This window comes from Chaetodon trifascialis, chromosome 1 (genome assembly GCF_039877785.1).
Source record: "Chaetodon trifascialis isolate fChaTrf1 chromosome 1, fChaTrf1.hap1, whole genome shotgun sequence".
Classification (NCBI taxonomy): Eukaryota; Metazoa; Chordata; class Actinopteri; order Chaetodontiformes; family Chaetodontidae; genus Chaetodon; species Chaetodon trifascialis.
The window spans coordinates 26,640,895-26,664,342 of NC_092056.1; the positions used below are offsets into that span (position 1 = coordinate 26,640,895).

At 40.0% G+C, this 23,448-nt stretch overlaps 2 protein-coding genes across 3 annotated transcripts in view; one reads left to right on the top strand and one right to left on the bottom strand.

Moving 5' to 3' along the window:
* cep89 (centrosomal protein 89) overlaps window positions 1-23,448 on the bottom strand; it is a 57,146-nt gene that overhangs the window by 11,405 nt on the left and 22,293 nt on the right. For both annotated transcript variants that reach the window (XM_070970565.1, XM_070970573.1), the window contains one exon: window positions 587-735. In XM_070970565.1, coding sequence (XP_070826666.1) covers window positions 587-735 — 149 coding nt within the window. The remainder of the gene's footprint in view (window positions 1-586; window positions 736-23,448) is intronic.
* Window positions 621-19,877, top strand: LOC139336453 (E3 ubiquitin-protein ligase RNF182). Its single transcript, XM_070970585.1, has 2 exons — window positions 621-864; window positions 16,569-19,877. Exons 1-2 carry the CDS (start codon window positions 801-803, stop codon window positions 17,312-17,314), a joined length of 810 nt encoding a protein of 269 aa, XP_070826686.1. The 5' UTR covers window positions 621-800; the 3' UTR covers window positions 17,315-19,877.

Sequence of the window (23,448 nt, forward strand, 5' to 3'; positions counted from 1 at the left end):
GGTGGGAGTCGAACCTGCGGCCACTGCAGAGGACTGACAGCCTCAATACATGGGGTGCACACCCTACCGACTGAGCTATGTGATTCATTGTTAATATAGAAATATCAGTTATAGCAGCTCTACATTTGGTTATTAAACCTGTCAGTGCTCTCTGGTAGACAAAGTATGTAACTGGGACACCTCAAAAAACAAAAATCTTGGCATTTCTGCACTGCAGCTGGTCTGCAAATGTATTGATTGAGCTCTAGTGTTGTGCAGCCATTCTTGGTGAAATCCGCTTTATTTTTTTATGAGAGAAAAAAACATGAATGGTTTACAAAAAGCTTGGAAGCGATCTGACTGTGCAGACATCTGTTTCTTGTCAGTAATTGTTGTCTGACGCAACTGGCTCTGCACACTTAACTGCTGCCTCTCTCTGTCTCTGGCCTCCCTCCTTTTTTTAAACTACCCTCTCCTCACTCTTTCTGCTCCTCCTTTCATTCACACATTCTCTCCCTATCCTCCTCCCTTTTTCCGCCTGCCTGCCTCCCGCCGTTTCTCCTCCACTCTCTCCTCCCTCTCTCTCTCCTCCTCACTCCCCTCCTACCGTTTGGACTGCAGTAGTCTCTCCTCAGCCTCCTGTCTTTCTCTTAGCAGCTTCTGCAGGTGAAGGATCTCCCTCTGGTAAGAAGCTGTCCTCCCCTCTGCTGCCTCCTCCAACACTGCTAGTCTGGTTGACGCCTGCATCCGGTACACCTGCGCACACACATACACACACAGGAATGAGTTGTGGAGTCCTGCTATGAAGGAGGAGGATTTACATGAAGGACAGCGCAGCAGAGACAACTGGAGTGGAGGAGGGGGAGACACACACATTGGGACAAGGTGAGGAACGCAAACACACACACACACACACACCCACACACACACCCTAACCTGCAGCTCTTCTATAGAGAGGATGGTGTGCATGCATCTGCTGTTTATTTGTTTGGAGGGTGTGTGCATGTGGCCAGGAAATAATAGTTCTGTTTAGATTTAGACTTAAGTTGTTGTAGTTCAGAACTACTATGTAGTGCAGCACGCACACGCACACACATTCATATAGGTGGAATACATGTTTGTTATGTGGACTAGATTACAGCAGCTGATGCATATTCGCATGTTAAATAAAGCAAAGGGAGGAGCAGTGAAGTAAAGACAGAATGAATGAAAGAAAACATTGTGAGAGTGGCAGAGGAACATGAAGTGAACAGAGAGGGTGATGATGCTCTGCCACTGGAGGAGAGTTAGTGATCAGAAAAACCATGTCTGTACAATGACAGCTGGAGTGTGCTTGCCTTCAACCAGCTTTTTATTTGTGTGTGAGGAGTTTATCAGTCTGCTCGATAAAGGGTAAAACAAACAGGCTGTTTTGAGCCCCTCACTCTGAAGAATTGTGGATAAACAAGCAGCTGGCCGCTCTGGATTTGATTAGGAGACATTTTGTACATGAGCAGTTCACACATGGGTTTCATACTGATTCATCTGTGAGGCCATTCTTCTGAAGCTATCTGACCTCTTCTTTTAAAGCTAGTGATTATGAGACCAGATCAGAGGACTGGTGAGTTGTAATTATCCAAACATGATGTGCGTGTACAAAGCGGACTTTAGCCCCGACTGCTCTCCTTTGTACACAGAGAGCAACAGGAAGCAACCACAACATGCGACTTCTGCTCATAAAACCTTTTTCAGCAAAGCGGCAAAAGATTGTCAACTGCTTTTCTTCAGGCAACCGCTCACAATCAAGGAGTGGCAGAGTGCTCACATTCAACAAGGCAGCAGGTAGCGGAAATGAACAGTCTGTCTCACCTACATAATTGTACTCCTATTAGGTTTGTGTGTGACCCACCTGTTAAACACCCTTTAGAACTAGAAGAACATCATTACCTCTGTGACCTTAGAAGCTCAAATGCTTTTATGAAAAGGATCATGTAGTACTGCCATGTTCCAGGTTAGTCATAGAATCATGGGAATCTGACAAATTGTAATCATTTCACTGCTTTCCGATTGATCAGCCGCTGAAAAGACGATGATAATGAACGTTCGTAGGGGCGTCGGGCCATACTTCATGGCCAAAGATTGGGGGCTTCCAGAATTAACATGGTCTTTACAAGTAAAAGCTCTAATTCTGATTTCTCAAGAGGCCTTGAATTTCATGATTTTATGGGCACGGCCACTTGGCCAAAAATTGGGCAATTTCTTCGAAGCCACAAAGGCCACATTTAAAACCTGATTTTGATATCATTTAATAGACAAAGCCATTTCTGAAAGCATGAAGGCCTTTTTAATAAAGAGCGTTACACTTTTAGAGAAATAACAACACACTTTTTATCAAAAGAATAATTTCTTTCAAATTAATTTCTGTCAGAAGGACACGTTTCATTCAGAATGTTATTAAGACTTTTTAAAAACTCTCATCTCCTGGATGCAGTCTGGTGAAGTGAAGAGATTACATGGTGACATCACATTTATAAAGTGATGAAGACATACACACTGGATGTAGTTCATATATTTTGTCAAATATCAGATTCATGTATGGGACTGTTGCCTATGCAGAAATAGTCAATAACATTAACAGCACTTATTCAACAACATTCTGAATTAAACATCATTTTTTAGCTGGTGTAATTTTGTAACTGTGATTCAGTGTAACCTTTTTATCATAATTTCCATTAATGTTGGCAAGTCCGCACAAGGGTATTGAAAATAACATTGATTTTGTGTCATTCAAACAGAAATTTATTGACAGTCCCCAAGTGAAACCCCTGTGGTCAGGCAAGGCAAGGCAAGGCAAATTTATTTGTATAGCACAATTCATAAACCAGGCAATTCAAAGTGCTTTACAGAAGCATAAAAATACATTAAAATCATACATTTCAAAGAAAGAAAGAAAGAAAGAAAGAAAGAAAGAAAGAAAGAAAGAAAGAAAGAAAGAAATTAGAAGAGAATATAAAAATAAAAATAAAATACATTTAAAGGAAAATTAAAAACAGAAGCCAGTAAAAGACAATAATTTAGCATTTAGAATGATTAAAATCATCGAGCAGATATATTTACTTTAAGTAAAAGCTGTAGCAAATAATAATGTTTTCAACCCTGATTTAAATGAGCTGACAGTTGGTGCAGACCTCAGGTGTGCAGGGAGAATGTTCCACAGGTGAGGAGCATAAAATTAAGCACAAATTCAGAGGTGAGCTAACCGTCCTTGTGCAACTTGCTTCCACAAAGTTTTGTTTTGGATCTGTTCTTCCATATAATATAATGGAGTATGCTCCCTTGCGTTCAATGCAAAGAAATGCATTTCATTTACAGACAGAAATGTCACCTCAAACATGGAGAGAAGCTAATTCTGTCTGTTTTTCGTCAAATCTGCACATGGAGCTTTAAAGATCAATTATCAAAATTGCAAAAATGTAATGATGTACACGCCCACTTTGAACAACTTCATTTTGTTATTTAGCAAAATAACATTATTCAAATTCAGAAGCAAAACTGTTGAATTAGGTAAACTAATGAATTTCTAATTATATAATTTGAGTATCAACATCATCGTCTGTTAGCTAATTCCTGTTCATGCTGACTTGTGGCATACAGTCTGTCCAAAATCCTCCATTTAAAGTTTATATTTTTTTAACGAACTCGAGACAAATTCAGGGATGAAAAAAAAAGAAAGGAGGAGTTCTGTAAACATGCCCGAGATCATACAGGTTCCATAGGACTGAAAGGACTTTACTCATACTGTGGGTACACAGATCTATGTGCAAACACTGGGTGAAAATGAGGCTTTGTTAGGACAGACGACATACGACCAATTTTCATACTGTAATATACAGTCACTTAGCACTTAGTAGTATGCAGTATGAAAATCAATTCATAATAAAATCTGTTTAGCAGTGTGCTAGGCCAGGCTTAGCTGTTTTCAGATTTAGATTTAGAAGTAGAAGAAGTGAACAATAATGCGGCTAATGGCAAACCATCACGACTGTGTAGCATCCCCTTATGCTCTAAAAAAAAAGTGAAATTAGAAATGTGGATTTTCACCATTTTCCAAAAAATGAACATTTACCCAAGAGATGGGGAACTCCTATCTGACACCTGGAGGGAATCACAGTCTTGTAGCAGTAGTTCGGTGCAGATGGAACACCAGCTAGGAGCTCATCCTGCTGGTATATCTGTTGCTTTGGAAGCCTAACATTATCCTTGTTATCCTTACTTCAATCAAACTGGGTGCCCTTTCATAAATCCCGTTGACTGATGGTATTTTGGTTCGTGTTAATGCCCATGCTGGTTTGGTCATGCTGTGAACGCTTCCCCCTTGGCAATGGCTGCATAATTACAAAAAAATTAACATACAATATGTAATGTAATGACAGAATAAGAGCAGTTCCGAAATTCAAAGTATCTTTGAGTTGTGGGCCTGGCTCTCCTCCGCTCTGTTGGCTGCAGAAGTGTTTCACATATTTTGGCAGAGTAGTCAAAGGGTAGTCCAAAACTGTCAATATAGTTATTCATATTTTTTAATTCATTCTAGTATTTATTGAAGTTTGTGAAAGGAAAATGAATCACCTGATGACACGCAGTCCAGTGCATAGTGCATAGTGCAAGTGCATAGAAAGAGAAGTCAAAGACATGGGGTAGCTCACAATATCAAACATTTTTGATAAAACTTAGCACATGCACTGAACAAAAGTTGCAGAGTACCAACATTGTCTTAGCATGGTGCCTGCAAGGTCATGCTGACCAGTGGTTTCTAAATATTCATGGAGAACTTATCTGAATGTTGTCCCATCACACACTGGGCCCATGGCTGGCTTGAATATGGCCCAAGCTCTCTCCCCAGCCAATTCGCTAATTCCCAGTTGTGCTCAGTAATGAATAAAATTGGCATTTTCTGTTGGAGAACTATAATCTGGAAAGCATAATGTCTCCCAAGCTTGGCCTGAATCTCTATCAACCCCCCAGGGAGGCAGCAGAGCACCAGCATCAGCCCAGCTGAAGCGGTGACATTTAGCCCTCACAACAAGCTGAGCTGAGCAATGCCAAACCAATATATCTGTCCTCCGAGCTGTATCGCAGACACTGGCTGACCTTCTCCACACAGTACCAGCAAATATTCTACAAATTCAGAGCAGACAAGTATTTTGTATCCTACAATTCAGTGGGGGGTTACAGTTGAGTTAAATGAATGTTTTTTGTTATTTTTGAACACACCTTCAGAACACGTGTTCCTCAGTTTGCTTTGCTCCATGTATTTTCTAAAATGACCACTCGCCTGGTTCTTTTGTCTGTCCATGACAAGTCAGCTAAAGTTGATCCTTTGGCTACCACCACCTGTCTGAAGTCCCCCATGCATCAGTACTGCCATAATGTTCTGCCTCGTGCTGAAATACGACTTGTAGTTGTTGGCTGCAGCCAACACTCTGCATGCAGAGTGAACACTGAGCTTGTGTTAAAGGCTACTAAATATACATCCTACTCTCCTTTCTGCTGTTGTTCGAATTAACACCTCACAACCCCAGTGTACCCTTTAATCCAATTAATTAATTCACAAATCCAAATGTTTAAACTCCCTGCAGCAATAACTCCAATCTCTCTGGTACAAAGCGCTGCATGTGTAAACAGACTGACCTTTTATGCTGAAACTGGAAATAGCAGGAAAAAAACACAGTAGAAGTAATGAAGCAATTACACAGGTAGGCAAAATTCTACTCTGTGAGTCCCCAGTCTACACCTGATGTTACTGCAGCTAATAAGAAACAAGTAGGTTTCACCGCATGGGAGCACAGTGAGACAAAAAGGACAATGCAGTGAGATGAACAGCTACAACTGTTTCACCTGCTGCAGGCTCCAAAGTGTGAATATATAAAACTTCATGACTGTGAAGTGGGGGGGTTGAAAAACTGTAGACCAGCTAACATTTCTTGTTCATTGTAAAACTGAGTGTCACAGAGGATCTCATTTGCCACCTCTCACAAGACTCCGCTATTAAAAACTCTCTGACCTTTGCTGAGGACGGAAGCTCTTGTGGTGTGAAGAGTCTACAGATGTGTTGAGGTTTGTTTGGAGGTTGGCTTGCAATGGTAAAGAATGACACTATGGGATTAATGTAATGAAAGAGGTAAGATAAGTAAACCTTACATTGAGATGTAATTAACATCTGCAAATGTCAAAGTCTTAAATAAGTGAACTGACGTGTCTGTCTATAGGAGGTCTACTTCAGTCAGGATGGAGCAAACTGCAAACCACTAGTACACCTGGGCACATGACAACATATGATTTGAGTGAGTACTACTGTAAAAATCTTGCAGGATCATAAAACAATACAAATGGCTGCATTGGGCCTGATTGGTTGCACGCTAATGGTCTGCCAGTGTTTGGCTGGACTGATAACTAATGGTTTGATAGTAGCATTGATGGTTGTGAAGCAGGTAGTAGCTTTAAAGAGCCTCATAGTTTGGTCCTGTGTTTACCCTCTTGGCTCTTTCTCATTTATTTATTTGTCACTTCGCTGACATATCATCATTTAGAGATAAATGTAGAATAACAAGTTAAATCTGTTTCCAGTATCTGGAATTCATGCTGTGTATTTCTGCAAAGCAGAGCTGTTGGCAGCCTAACAGTGCTTACAGATAGCAGTTGCTACTGCTGTCTCTGCTTCCCAGAAATGCTCCACCTTTATGTGGTACATTTTGATTAGGAGGCGACATGAAATAGCACTGCCATAACGATGTGGATGCTGTGGTTACTGTGGCATAAAGCTGAATAGCAGTCCACTCAATCAGCAGCAGCAATTAGAGATAGATGTGCAAGACATCAGACCAGGAGTCACAATCGCTTTGCCACTGTCATCTGCAGTGGCAGGAGGGGTGTCATCATGTTTTTACTGGAAAACATGGAAGCTCCTTCAATAATAGCTCCATATCTGAAAGGACTCTCATAGATCTCCTCTAGCATGGAGGAAAACTGGTGGTCCCAATGTAACTGGCATGAAAATATGAAGAACATACAGACAACAGCTCAATTAGATTGAAACCCAAGACCTCCTTGTCTGGAAGCAGCAATACTCAGTCCTCCACCCCGTGACAATTAAGCCTTTCTCTAGTTTACTGGATACAAGCACCTAATGATGCTTGTTCTGACAGGCCACAGTCAACAGTGGCTGGATCAGCTAGTGGGTTACTGTACACAAACTCTCAGCTGACTTTTTCAAATGGCTTTAGCTTCATTGACAGCGTCACATAGACTACACAAGGAATATGATTGAGGAAAGGTCCAGTGATCTCCTCTTTCAGTTACATTCACAAACACACTGTTATCTAGCAAAGCCCATCACAGTGATCACTGCTCTCCATCACAGTGAATAAAATGATGTTAACTTGATTACTTCAGGTTTGTGATGATTGCACAGCAAGTTGTGTTTAGCAAATTCTCCCATTGTTGCTCAGTATCACAAAGGGATTGAAAGAATGAAGACCTACAAATACTACAGATCCATCTAATGTTGCATTGGTCGCACAATTGATTAATTCAATTCAATACTGAGCTATAAATCTACTCATACACCAGAGACTTCTATGGTGGGACTACAGGAACTCCCTGAAGTACAACAATACTAAATATAAATCCACCTGTATATGATGATGCCTGCCAAGAGTGCAATGAGCCAGCTCCTCAGATTATGTTTAAATGTCCCATTAATACATTATGCAGCTTTTTCACATCACTTTATTTAATACTTTCCAAACATTTGAATAGAAAAGAAATATTCTAGTTGAATAAAGGCTTTGTTTCTCTAAGCACTTAGATGGACATACACTGGGGTGGTGTGAAGATATTAGTGTGGCTGTACATACAACTTCTTGAATGTTCATGTTTGCATTATTAGATTAGATTAGATTCGATTAGACTAGATTAGATTAGATTACTTTATCTTCACTGTCAAACATTTACAGTAGCAGTGTTATCTATATGGCTAAATGTAGTCAAATATATATGACTGCTATTGTGCTGCTCTTGAAATAAATGCAGTCAAGTTTAAGCTTATTCTTTGTATTTCAACAGGTCAACTGGTAAAAAAGAATGATGGAAGTTTAGTAAAGACTGCTCTGTTTTTACACCTAATTGTTGTAAACAAGGATGAAAGATCTGCCAACAGCAGCACGAACATAATCCTCTGGATCAATGGCATAAATCAGAGAAGCTTCACCAAGCAGATATTCTGACAGCAAAGGTCAAAGCTATCATCAGCAATCCACACTGAAAGAGGGGGAGAAGAGAGGAGGCGACAGGGAGTGGAGAACACAAGGGATGGGGAGGATAACCACCACCATGTCCCTCCAGCTAAGAGTTTAGGAACAGTGGGGGGCTTCTTGTGTGATGCCTGCTGTAAGTCTGTCAGTTAAAATGTTGTAGGAGGGAGATCCTCCGCTGTCTCGAATTCTTAAACCACACATGCACTTGATATATTTGAGCTGATGTTGAAGATGAAATGTAAATTCCAGCAGTGCTGCACTGTCCTGGCAAACTGTTGACAAATGCAAGGAAAAGAATTTCCCCCAACATGAGTATAATCTTCTCAGCTTCTTGGCAAAATCAGGCTGTTAATTTTGAATATACCAAGTTACCAAGCAGCACTGACCAGCTAAAAATAAAAGTAAATTGCCTTCTTTTCTAAACATATATTTATTGACATTTTAACTTAGATACAAAATGTACATAAATATACAAAATGAACAATAACAACCCCACCCCAACCCACCCATCAAGCATCTCATCAATCAAATGAAAAACAAGAAAGTAAGAATACATAGAATTACAAATTAAATACATAGTGCAGTGCTTTTAAAATGTCTACAGACAACAGAGCAACACTACCCAGAGGACAATAGAGCCAGTGTAGAGCAAGGCATACAGGTATTATTTCAATAAGCCTAAAAGCAAATTGTTTATGGTATAAGAAAGTAATCTTTTTTACAAATTAACACAGAATGCCTATGCTATGAGTGCTTACAAGACACATTAGGATGGAGTTTCAGGATCAAGGGTATATTGCAGCTCTGTTTCTTCAAAAAAATGTAAGAAATGGCCCCAGATTTCATAAAATTCACCAAGCCTATGTTTAATACTATAAGTTAGCTTCTCTAAAGCCAGACATGATGATAATTCTTTAAGCCAGAGACTAACAGGGGGACATGACTTTTTACAGTACATGGCAATGAGACGTTTTGAATGGACAAAGCAAAGATTAATCAATTTGATTTCATGTGATTTTAAGGAAAGACTTTCAGGGTAGAGGCCCAGGATAGAGAATTTAGGAGAGATAGGAATAGGTTTGGAGATTATTTGGGAAATTATATGTATTACTTCTTTCGAAAATCTTTGCATCCTCTCACATTCCCAGACGCAGTGGAAGAGGGTGCCTTTATGAGTTCGGCATTTCACACAAGTGTCTGGAATGTCTGGATTAAATCTATTCAGCTTTACTGGAGTAATATAGGTCCTCATTATCCACTTACACTGTATCAAATTGAGTCTAGAGTTAATTGAAAGGCCCTGGGTCTTTAAACATACCTGACTCCACTCATCATCCAGCACACATTCATGTAAAACCTCACTCCACAGCCTCCTTATTGAGTCAGATGACTCTTTAGAATGACATGAAAAAATATTGTTAAGTGTAGAGATCTAGCCTTTACTGCTCTGATGTTGGGTTGCAAATCGTTCTAATACTGTTGAAGTGGGACAGTTAGATGAATGATTTAACTTAGAGTGTACAAAACTTTGCAACTGTAGGTATTTAAAAAAGTGAGACTGTGGGATGTTGAATTTATCTTTGATTTCATTAAAGGACATCAGTGTATCACCATTATAAAGGTCTATGATCCTTCTAACCTCTTAATGTGACCATTGTTTAAATCCTAAGTCATTCTTACCAGGTTTGAACTCTGTGTTTCCCCAGATAGGTGCAAGGCAAGACAAAGGTGGGGTGTCACCTACAGCCTACAGCATGAGCTTCGTGCCAAACTATCAAGATGTTTCTCACAAATGGATTTAGTGTGATTTTCTTCGAGTTCTTAAAAGAGTTGGAATATAAATATGAATCTAAGGCTAGCCCTCTTGTGGACGATTCTTCCATTTTTACCCAAGGTAGCTTCGAATGTGATGAGAACCACTGACAGGCAACTCTAAGCTGAGCTGCCCAAAAGTACCATAATAGACTTGGTAGTGTCTTTCCCGCTCATTGAGGAAGAGAACAGAGGATTTGTTTGTTAACTCTGTATTCTGAGAACTTCCCAAACCTATTGATCACATCAGCAAGGGCTGAGAAGGACTGCTCCAAGTTCGTCAGAAAAAGTAATGTATCATCTGCGAATAAAGCTATGCGATGCCCTACATCTGCAATTTGAATTCCTTTAATAACAGGGTGATTTCTAATAAAGATGGCAAAGGGTTCTAGCACTAAAACAAAAAGCAAGGGGGACAACGGGCACCCCTGACGGGTCCCACGATAAAGACTGAATGGATTGGAGATAATATTATTAGTCATAATCTCTGCGCATGGTCCTAAGTATAAAAGTCTGACCCACTGCCCAAAGTAAACACCGAACCTAAAGCACAAGAGTACTTCAAATATATGGCCATTCGATTCTGTCAAACGCTTTTTCAGCGTCTAGTGACAGAATACATGAATCTTGTGCCTCTTTTTTTTCATGAATAATATTTAATAATCTTCTAATATTATAATAGGCCAGGCAGTTTTTAATGGATCCATTTTGGTCAATATTTATTAGAGACAGGAGGCATTTCTCTAACCTTAAAGCTAAGACTTTAGCAATTATCTTCGTATCCGAGTTCAATAGAGAGATAGGCCTATAGGATTCACATTTAGAAGGAGGTTTGTCAGGTTTTAATATCAAAGTAATAAGTGGTAAATTGTAATAAGTGGTAAATCTACTATTTCCTCCGTATTGTATGCTTTAAATTCAGGTATAATTACAGTGTTTGATCAAGTTTGTCTTGCCAAGGTCTATGCAGAATATTGACTGTCATTCTGGCTTCGGGCCAACAGAGTGTCTGGAGCTCAGTGTTGTACAGACTTTTGTAGCTGTGATAACACAACAAGACTTGATTTTTACTTGTATCTTTTCTAGAAATACTGACATGGCTGCAGAATAACTTAAAGTGATACTTACTGATTTTCCTGTTCTCCTCTTGCCCTCCTATGAAAGCTTAGGATCAACTACAAAACAGCATAAACAAAGTTGGTAGGGACTCAGGGGCAGAGGCACATGCTGTTATTAACTGCCCTTTAGAACAACATTTTCTCATCCAACGTCCCTTTTGCCAGGATGATAATTTGCCAGTGCCTTCCAAAATCTATATTATAATGTGACAAATTATGTAATGACTCAGTTAGGTTCTGGGTTTCAGGGAAAGGTCACGGTTTGGGTTAAAATAAGCTTTTCTTGGGCACTTGCTGACACGTTCTTTGGAGGACCATCTCATTCTAACTGCATGTGTGAAATCAGCATCCGATTTCATTAGGAAACAGACATTTATGCAGTAACAGCCCTGCAGAGGAGTGATCAACACACATACAGCAACCGGTCCAGCAGATGGTCAAATTGGATGCATATATGACAATAAGACAACTGATGAATCCCAACGTAGCTGCACAATGCAAACAAATTATTTTTTTTTTGGCTGCACCTTTTGTGTAATATATAGTATAATCAGCTGGTATTGTCTGAAAATTGATTCAGATTTTGCCTGCAGACAATGCAGAGAGAGGCATGGGAGGTGTAGCCTCCAGTATTTAGTACAAGCATCTACTACCCACAACTGCTTCTAGACTGTATTAAAGCCTTTTTTTTGATAAAGTGAACAGAATTCTAAATCCATCTGAAGGTGTTAGGACAGGTATGCACAGCAGTCTTTCAATGAAATCTAGTCTAACTGAAACACGTTTAAGCAGGCCACATCTCCATGAGAACCTTGATTGACTTAAGGATGACATAGGGCCCAATAATGGATGTTTATGAGGTCAGGTAGCAGGTATTCCCTGCTATTTCCTGCCTCGAGAGCTTGATAACTTAAATGTTGTAGTGACATCTCACAGTCAGAGAAAGTCTTGTTTTTGCTGTTCCTCTGAAGTTTTTCATTTTTTTCCTCAGTATGTTACACAGGTTAAATGTTTTTGCTTCGCCATGTGATGTAATGCAGTCTTGCCATGTGTTGATGTAACTTGCACTAGGTTTTCTTTGAAAAGCTGACCTTTTCAAATGTCAGCTTTGGTCCACCCCCTCCCCTGTGCTACTTCTCATTCCTCATCCATCGTGGAGCTACATAACCACTTTCAGATCAGCGTCACACTTTTCAAATTCGACATATTTATTCTGGAGACCAGCTACCGATAAGTCACTCAACCTGTCAATAAGTCAGTCAACCAGCCAGTTAACTAAGCCAGATTGCACACCAGTCAATCAGACCACACATAACTACATACATGATGCAACACTTGGAAGCTGTTCTCCTACATTTATTCACTCTTCATGTGGAATTTATGCCTCTGCTGTGACTAGACAAAGAGGTTGATTTGATATTAAACCACACTATCACTCCCTGCATTATCTATTGTCTTTTGACTCTTCTATCACCTTTCAATACACTAACTAACTAACAGAACATTAGTTTATCTAGGTTTTAGGTAGATGTACCATTTTTTTAATGTATATATAGTATCATGATGTACAGATGGATTGAGAAAGCATTCTTCATAGAGCAAACAACTGGCAATTCTGCATGTGCTGTCAATAACACTGGACCATGTTGACCACATGACTGCATTGCAGAAGGGAAAGCACTGCCTGGCATGACTAAGCCAGGCCTAATATACTTTGGCAGCTCATCACACCAGCCTTACGCCATTGCTAGGAGTACGGGTATGCTCCCATGGGGATTTTATTCATATACCTTCCAACACCAAGCTGAAAACAATTTCCACAGTGTTTAGCAAAACCACAGTGTTTAGCTCTACCAACATAAGCTAACGACCTTTCGTGTACATAAAACCATGGCTTTTTAGAGGGTCACTATAGCCAAATGATTTTAGCACATAACCACTGTTCACTGAATCTTTAAAAACAAAAAAAAAACAAAACATGATATTTTAACAAGCTAATTGATGAATGGCTCGCACCTGGTGCCGAACAACTGATTGAGAGTGTGACATACGCAGGTTTGATTGGTTTTGCCAGTTTAACTATGTGTGAAATGGATAAACAAGTAATGTGTCAGGTGAGGTAGCAATGAGCCAAGAGCAGAAAAAACAGAAAATAAGCTGATATAAACAATACTGATCATCTTTCTAAACATCACAAAAAAGGCTTTGCAAATGTTTTATGAGATGAGAAAGACATTGTTAGGCCTGAAGGACACAAAAACTTCTTTGTGGAAAAAAGTTGAATGTTTGTTAACAATGTAAACTCTACAGGATAGCTTTATGGACAATTGTCCACGTTCAAATTCCTGCTATATTTTGCATAAGAAGGAGTTGGATTGTCTCTTGCACAATCTCAGTGCTACACCCCTTCTCTACTACATTTATTTGTGTGGGTCTTCAGGGGAAAACTGGGAGATTCTGCTCCTGGGATTGATGCAGCAGGAGCTGCTTCTTTGTGACATCTGTGTGACATGTTTCAGAAGGCTTTTTAACGTAACAGGCTGGTGGCTAAAATATTTAACAGTCAGAGAGAGGCATGCTGGGCAATTGCCAACGCAACAGCCACCTATTCAATCTATATTTCATGGCCATGAATGAATGAATGACTGGCTTTTCTTTATATAGCATCTTCTGGATGGGAGGGGGACTTTTTAATGGCCAAATATAGAGGTAAAGTAAGACATAACAACAAGAATGAGGTAACTGCAATCATAGCATACAAAGGCACTTTTTTCTGAGGTTTACTAAAATCTTTTTGAACTTAATTGAATCAAATGAAATTTAACCAAATAAAACCAGACCTGAGCAAAGACTGAAAGTCCAGCTTCAGACACTGCTGTGATCCTGTCCTTGCTGGTTGTCATGTCTTGGGAATACATGACAGAATGCAGAAGTTCATAAAAAAGTAAAAGGAACACTGGCAATGCTTTAGGTACAGGATGTCCACGTCAGCATGTTCTGGTGGCTGATCATCATATCCTCACACTACCAACAGCTGCACACGAGCCCCATATGTTTCGAAAGTGGACGGGGCTAATGCCGCTGACAGTTGGCAGCTTGACTGCGGATTCAGACCTCAGCTGCTCACCTGACCATGGGAAGGCTCCCCAGAACAAGATGGGTGGAATCAACCATGGCCTTCCACAGTCATTTAAACTAGGACTACAATCCAACAGTTCCTGTCTGTTGGCTCAGTAGCAGACACAGTATGTGCTCATTAATCTCATTCCTGTCCTGGCAAACTGACAGTGAAATCAACCAACATCATGTGGGTTTTCTGGCACACGTATGATGGCACTATTCTAGGGCACATGCATACACAAATGGTCATATAATGGCATTAGTTAATAAAAAAAAAAAACTATTGGGTATTTCTTTGCCTGTAGAAAACTGAGATTCATATTTCATCCGCTGCCAGCAATTTCAAGACAAGAAAGCATAAAATATAAATACTTCAATCTGGAGAGTGGAGCTTTAAAAACAAGTCTATCCATGATATTGTAGAGCTTTCCACTTCATTCACTTTTAATAGCCCAGAAATATAAGCACGCAATTTCTATAAAGAATAGGGCTTTTAACACAAGGCACATAATTAATCCTTGGTGGACTTAATGGAACTCATTTTCTACTGTAAGAGTAGAGACTGGGTTGTTTCTCTATGAAGAAAGTCATATTGTAACTTAGTTGATGAGATAATCAGTATGCATTTTAAAAGAAGAATAATTAAAGCATATACTGACAGAATTTTCATGTGAGATTCATTTACCTGCGATACCTCTGAAACCTACACAGGAATTAACAATCATAAAAATGATCTTTGACACAGTACACAAGTACACTTACACAAGCAGCAGCACCACTGGGCCACGCATGACGTCAGTAGCTGGAGTGGAAAGTGTTTGTCATTCTGTCCCCTGCCCAATATATTCCAAGTTGATCAGGGTACATGAAATGGCTCTGTGAAAACTGCAGGCCTGCTGCTAAGCATTCATCATTTTGTGTGATCACACCAATTTCACAACCCTCAGGGAGTTTCTAAGAAATCCATGTGGTCATTTTGCTTGACTAAAGAATAGAGTTTCAGGCCTCACCTCTGGTGGTGTTTTCAGAGACCCCATCGTGACTCAGACATATCATGAGGGAAACAAAACTGAGACAGTAATGGTGGAAATGTATTTGGTCAGTATATCACAACCAAACGTTTGTGGAAGGATTGTATGGCCTGGTATTTGTTGTATATTTTGGTTTTGGTTTGTATTATTTGGTAATTTTCTAAATTTTGTGTGTTTGGTCCTGCAAACTTAATGAGCCGGGAGAAATAAGAGCTCAATATTCCAACATTGTGACTAAACACAGGTGTTTTTCATAAGGTAAACCAGTATCACACAGGTTTGTATCTTTCCAATCATAGCTGGGTTTACACATCCACAGTCAGCATTGCCCTTCATATTATTTTCCTGTAGATCATTGTGTATTGTGCTGTTGCCCTTGAATACTCAACCAGGGTGATGCTCAATGAGCTTCCTTCAGAAGCTCTCGTCAAATTACATTTCCTGTATAACACAAGTTAAGTTGAGGTTCTCTCATGGTGTTTCAGGGCAGAATTTGGTTACTTGTAAGAGTACATGAGTCTTTGTGGTTTGTAAACTTTATTATTGTGTTGAACCTATGTTAAACCTATGTGATGGTGTGGTTTTACTAGCTAGAGCAAACAGCAGATTTGCTGCTCTGTGTCAGTGTTCACATACTCTAGTATACAGAAAATAGAAGTGAACGGCCTTTAACAAAGACACTGTATTGCTCGAACAGACCACAGAGAAAAGTTAAACAGGGCTATATATCATCCGATGGACAACAAATGAATAAAAAACTAAAAGTAAAAATGTAAACGCTTCACTTCCGGGTTCGGTTATTTAAATGAAGAACTGCAACAACCATGTATTCTACACAAAATTCCGAAGTCAACAAAAAATGTTGAAGGCACAGCTGTCTGTCCTACCTCTCCCCATATATCAATAGCGTTACTGGCTCTTGCTTTGCCACAAAGAGCTCTGGGATGACACCCTGATCCAACTCCCACACCATAAATCATTCATCACCAGCAGGCACAGAGAATAGAAGCAGCCAGAGAAGGAGGCAGATCCCTGACCTTTCCCTGACTGGCAACAATACAGCAGATTACAATATTCCAAAAAATCAACCTATATCTGTGAGATTTGCAATATTCTGTTCAAAGTCGTGTGTAATGCTGGACTAGATAAAAACCAATGTCCTTCTAACTGTTTTTTCTCAATGTGTCTCTGCCTCTATATTTTCTCTCCTTCCTCAGAAAATGACTTGAAGATGAGCTCTCCTCAGGCTGAGTTAGAGGAGAAGGACTGTGCTCCACCAGAGGAATTAGAGTGTAAAATCTGTTACCAACGCTACAATGCCCACAACCGCAAGCCTAAGATCTTGGACTGCCTGCACCGGGTCTGTGCCCGCTGTCTCATTAAGATCCTGGACATTGCTGATGGGGCGGGCTTCATCTCGTGCCCCTTTTGCCGACACCAAACTGAGATCACAGAATACGAGGTGTCAGTCCTGCCTGACGATGCTAATATCATGTCCCACTTGGCGATGCGAGACAAATCGTGGAGCTCTGACCACAACGGGGAGGTGGTCCTGACTCCAAAGAGTTTCTCCTCCTCCAGCCCGTCTCACGACTCCTCCAACTGCCTGGTCATCACTATAATGGAAGTGCAGAGGGACTCACAGCACTCCCCAAGCCGAAATGCCAGCTCTGACATCTATGCTGAGCAGAGCCTGGACTCAGTATCGATGGGCTCCAATGGGCCAGCGGATCAGGATGCCATGTCCAAGTTCTGCAATCATGTCCCACGCATCCTGGTCTGGCTGCTGGGTTTCTTATACTTTGGCTCACTGCCTCTAGGAATCTACTTGTTGGTGATCCAGAGGGTGACACTGGGCATTGTGTGTGTTAGCTTGGTGCCATCAAGCCTCACAGTTTGCCTGGTCTATGGGTTCTGCCAGTGTCTGTGCCAGGGGGTGTGTGACTGCTCCTCCAGGGGCTGACAAGATGCTGCTTCTGAACTGGTGGACCTAGGATGGGATAAGGCCAGCTGCAGTAAGATGGGAGTTGATGGGGGTTCTTTGGATAGATAGGAGGCGGACAGGTGAAGATGATGCCCTCTCCTAAACAGGCCTTACAAGCCTACCAGTCAGTTCCCTTCATGAAAATGATGGGCCAGTAAAAAGACATAAGAAGACTGCCTTTACTTTTGGTCTATGCTTTTGTAAGGCCAACTGTTGCTACACAAAAACCAGTTGCTGAAATGCTGTTAGGTAGAGCAGCGCCTTTACCTACATTTCTTTGATATATTTCTGTAACCTTTATTTGTTCAGTGTTGTGTGTATGACCTAGTCTAACGTAACATTTAAGCGCAGACCTTTAATCTTTGACTTAAATAATGACAGCATTGATTGAGTCGTGGGCCCTCATTTATCAACACCGTGTACCAACAAAAATGTTGCATGCAGTCAGGTTTAAGTTAAAAGTGGGCTATACCATTTTTCAAATTTTCCCTTGGCATGTCTGTATATTTTGGTGCAGTTTGTGGTGGAAAAGTACAATTATAAATCAACAAATGAAATGACATATATCAAATGGCAAGGGCATTTATATGATGGACCACATGAGCAATCTGTAATGAACAATTCAGCATTTTTATACTCTACTCTCTGCTTACTCTATATCTAGTTTTTCTTGAAATGTTACTAAGTTAATAAACAATTGCGTTAAGCATAACTGGATAATTGTCAGATGCCAATGAAAAAAGAGAAAATTAATGTTGTGGTTGATTTTGGCCCCAGTTAAAATTAAGGGCACCTCCTAGACACCAATGGACAGTGCAAATTTTGGCAAATAGTTTTCAAATCAAACCGTTTCTTTGTATTTTAGTCAGTGTTTTCCACACCTATTAGCCAGCATTAATGGCAGCACTACATACTACAAGATATTTGTCTCTGTCAAGGCTACAGGTAACTCAGAACATGAATTAGTTATTGCGAGAATAGTGACTTTCCATTTCCTTTGTATAGCTGAACAATGCAAAGAGTATTACAGGAAAACACAGTCCATTTAGCTGGATTTTTTTACCCTAACAATTCCAAGAGGTCCAAGAAAGGAAGAAAAAGTAAATTTGTATGCACATTTCAGCCTGGACAAAATCTCAATGACCAAATGAACCGTTAATTGATTAATGGCTATAATACTTTCACTGTAACAGCAGTGGCTTTGGGCAGACACGTGATGAGGCTGTTAGTTCCACTTATTGAATGTGCTCCTGTCCTTCTCTCCCTCTGCCTCAAGTCCAGACACACATCATTCAGGTTGTTGTGTGGAATCGATTTGTTGCATGTGAGGCACAAACTGGATGAATATCTCAGGTTTTTTGATACTATTTCAATGTTTAGCAACACATTTTCCATTCAGTTCTTTGGTGGGTAGAACAGTAAGGCTGCCCGGTTGTATTGTGTGGTTCTGGTTATAAAGAGCTCTATTGGCTAAAGGTAGAGCATGTCTATAGGAATCCTCTGTTATCCTCATGCTGGAAGTCATAGTGCACATACTGCCTTCCTAAAGCCATGTGGATTTGTTGTTGGGTGGCACCCCAAGGTTGAGTGCATTATTTATGTAGCATCTTCATTTTCTTTTGCATGTCAGAGAAATGCTCTCCTGCCTGTACCACTCTGGCATTAGGACTTCCAACAGAAAGGTCACAATACACTACGGTGATGTTTAACTTTTTTTTAATGGAATTTCAAACATCACATAGAGAAGAACAATGCTATTTTTGATTAACTCTCCTGTAGTATTAAGCTCTTCCTGTGGCTTCCAAAGAGTAGTTTTTCTTGTAGTTCTGGGACCAAAAATCCGCTTTACTATGGACATCCTGTATTGCTGCATTGGTGCCCAGCAATGAGTAACATTTCCAGCAGCACTTAAAAGGAAAGGTACAGACTTCGATGTAGAATGTTTCATTATGTCGGTGGAACATTCTGTTCATGAGTGCAGTGGTTTAGAATTCATGGGTTTTAACAATGTACTTAATTGCAGGGGTTCAAACAATAATCAAGAGCACTTATGCTCTTTTGAAAAATTTCTTGGACTCACGAGCATTCTACATTTTACTCTTAGGAATCAATTTAGAACCTTTTCTGTTGATAACTGAGGGCCCTGGGGTGATAACTGCTAGACATATTCAATGTTAAAATTCAGGTAATGATATTTTTCCTCAAAATGGAAATGTAGCATTTTGGAAAATAATGTTCATTTTGTGCTGTACCCTTCCTCTACAACGTAAGTCCTGTTCATTCTCTGATATATATAGATATATCTATAAAATGCTGCAAAGCCAATGAATTCCTGCAGTATTGTCATATATATTCTTTTCTGACCTTTCCTTTGTCAGCTTCTTTCTTCCATTGTTTCTCTACCTGTCTCTGTGCCCACACCCTCTTTAGTTTCCTGTGTTTCTGTCTATGACCTACTGACTGCAGATCTCAGCTTAGTGCCACACAGAAGACTGATTACAGAAGCTACTAGACAATGAAATAAATGGAGAATTATTTTCTATACGCTGCTTGTGTGCTTTTCATGCCTGCTGATTCAGTCCACTTTCTGAGTGTTAAAAATTAACATTGCTATCTCATTAAACTCAAAGGGACAGAATGTGTTTGTTCCTTTCCAGGATGCCCCTTTCACACCCAGTTATGATAATACCACCTGTTACCAATGAACCTCTTTAACAGGTGTTTTTGGAGCACTCCACAACTTTGCAGGTCTTTTCTTGCTCCTCCTGTCCCAACTTGTTTGAAATGTGTTGCTGCATCAAATTCAGAATAAGCAGATATTTACAAAAATCAATGATGCTGATGACTTAAAACATTACATATATTGTTTTTGTACTGTTCTCAACTGAGTAAATGTTATAAAAGGGAAAGGCAAAGTATCACATTCTGTTTTGAAGTCTAAAATTAACTGGATTTTCAAAGTCTGGATGCACAAATTTACTTTCAGGTTTTAATAAAATAGTGATGGACAACAACAGAACCATTTCTGTCACAATCAATAATACTACCTCAGGATGACAGTATTTTAATTTTTTTTTTGGATAGTACCTCTGGAGAAGGGCAAGAAAGTGGGAAGGGAGTGGGGATGACATGCATAGTCTTAAGTACTATGATGGTCTAAGACGCACAGTAATAAAGCAATAAAGTGTTGAGGCTGGTTTATAAAGCACACCTAGCTGGAGACAGAGGAAAGAAACAGAGAAATAAGAGATGACAGACAACAGCAGCAGGTCAGACAGCAGAAAGAGATTTTATTTTCTGCCTGAGATGGCAGAGCTGTTGGACAGAGTGCTTGTCAATGGAGTGTGTGTCCTGCTGGTTGTACTATCTGACATCTACGGGATGCTGCCTTTCACCTTTCTGAGCTGAGTTAAAAAAAAAATCTCTCCTCGCCTACATCTGAAAAGAGATTTACCATACTGTAGTAAATATAAAAATGATTCCCATAGAGCAGAACTCTGTCCTGGTTACTGGTAATCCACAGACCTCACTGTTATCAGTATTGAAAGAGACTCTTTGAATTAGCACAGTCAACAATGGGCAGTTTGCCATGGGAAAGTTATGATGAGGAAGAATCCTTAAGAATTGTATGCACACTGCTTTTCAGCAGCCAGTAAGCGCCTTCAAACACTGAAGCCCTAAATATCACAACTGATCCAATGTGGTAAGTGGTAGAATAAAAATACAGTGCAGCACTGTAGATAAAGAATCTGAAAAAAAAATCTGAATCAGAAAAAGCTTTATTGCCAAGTACCATTTTACACATACCAGGAATTTGTTTTGGTGCAGTTGGTGCATGACAAATCTTCTAGAAATAAGCTATTAAAAAGTAGAAAATATAACAATATAAATATATATACACAGTGTTTTTTTTTCCGAATAAAAACAGCAGTACAGCTGGCAGTGATACAGTGAAATAACAGGGAAATGCAAGCAGAGCGTTAATGTAACAGAGTTATGGCAATGTCAATGTGACAAGTAGAGGCAGAGGTGGAGTGTGTCTCGGGGGCGTTACGGGCCTTGCTGATAAAGCGGTTCAAGGTCAGAGGTCACAACATCATGACAACTGAAACAAAATCATTCATGTCATTTTATGATCATTGGTGATTATCACTGTTATGTGAAGGTTCTTGGAAAAGAAATGGAAACTAATAGTTAAGGAGAATTTTGAATGGAAAAAGTCAAGCAGCATGGGTCCTGCAAACCTGTAAGCTGGCTATATTTATACATACGCTTACTAAAATATTCAACATTTTCAGGTGTTTCGAGGAGATGGAGGGGCATGAATTTTAATTACACATGAATAATGTAGTTGCAATCTGCCCTTGCTTTGTAGCGCAGGCACACTTAACAGGCTATCCGTATCTTTTCAATTCCTAAGGTGGCAACATGCATACCATCACTATAAGCTGATGAGACTCAAATGAGAGCTAGAGTTTTTATTTGGTTAGTAAAAAGAGAGAAACTGCTGGAATTTGTTAGCATTTCAGGTTGGCATGAAAAGTGAGAGCCAGACCTTTGAATTTATTTTCTCATCAATCACCTGCTGTGAGTGGCTCATCAAGGTCAGCTGCCTCCATGAGCTGGAGTGAAATACTGAAGTCACTGTGCTGCTGAAGGTCTGAGTGAGGCAGGTAAAAAAAAAAAAAAAAAGCACATCCTTTGATATTCAATTCAATTTGATGTCTTTCAGAGGATATAATCACTGAGCTTTAAAATGGAACATTTGTGAAAAGGAAGCGTGAAGCGCGAGGTTAAGGCGTGTGAATCGCCTCTTTGATTACTTTTATTGTGATCACTTATCCTTCCTCCTTTCGGTTTGGGACATTTGGTTTGACAAAATTACCGACATGAAGACGTCACCTTGGGCGCTCATACTTCGAGAGTATTGTATTTTACACCAATGAAGCAGGAATGAAAATGAAATGAAAGAAAACTTGTCATGGAAGCGGTGTGCTTTGACCTTCATGGTGGACATTACCACGGAGCTCTCAGAGCTGAACCACAAGTGCTTTCCAAAGGCAACTAGACTTGCATGTGGCTCTTGAAGACATTTCACCTCTCATCCAAGAGGCTTCTTCAGTTCTAACTACCTACATTTGAAATCATTGAGCTGCAAAACACGAACCTGTACTGTGATACAGTGACCAGCAGGACGTGAGAGAGTAGACTAGAAAAGGAAAAAGGGACTATCTGATGTTTACAGCTCTCCGCTTTCAACGGTCTGATCATCACCAATAGAGCTCACATTCACACACACATACCTCTTTCTGTCTGGGCTGTTGCTATAGAGACAATAATAAAATTGACAGAAGTACTGGGATGTTTTTTGTGACTTGAGTGACAAGAGCTGCTGACAGCTGGAACACACAGAGAACACTGGCCCCAGAGCAAGGCACTAATACTGCCACGCTAATATCTTGTTCCCATTCGGCATAACAATCAGCCAGATACAGAAAGGCTGGAGCAACTGGTACTGCAAGACAAATGTCAGCCACAGTAGTAACATCCAAACCAACATGGCACTGTAGGTAGGTGCAGAAGAGGTTGCCATGGTGATTCACTGGAATAGTCTCCATTTTATTTGTGTGGATAGAGATGAAATCTGTGCAGTTCTTGTCACAGAAGGGACAAGAAGATAAAAATGCTGTGTTCCTGTCTGTAGTTACTTATGTCCTGACCTGCAGCTATGAACATGTGCAATGACCTTCATCAGAAGTGAGTAATCTTTGAATCAGTACATTATGATACAATACAAACTGCAACACCCCGACATAACCAGCAGGTGAGTCAGTGACATACAGCCTGCACCACACCCTAAGATCATTTCCACATTGAAGTAAGCTTTTAGAAGTAACAACATGAATGTGGTTTTCTGCTTAAGTCATGCTTACGATCCAAACTGATCATAAGTCAGTTTTCTAAATGAGGTATTAAAGTGCTGCATAAACTTCTGTCAGTCCCCGGAATTTGATTTCCCCACATGGTGCGGATGACATACGATGATTATACAGGATGACAGTTTCCAATACTGAGTTACCTGTCAGTCAGTATAACTGTATGCTTACTCCTCT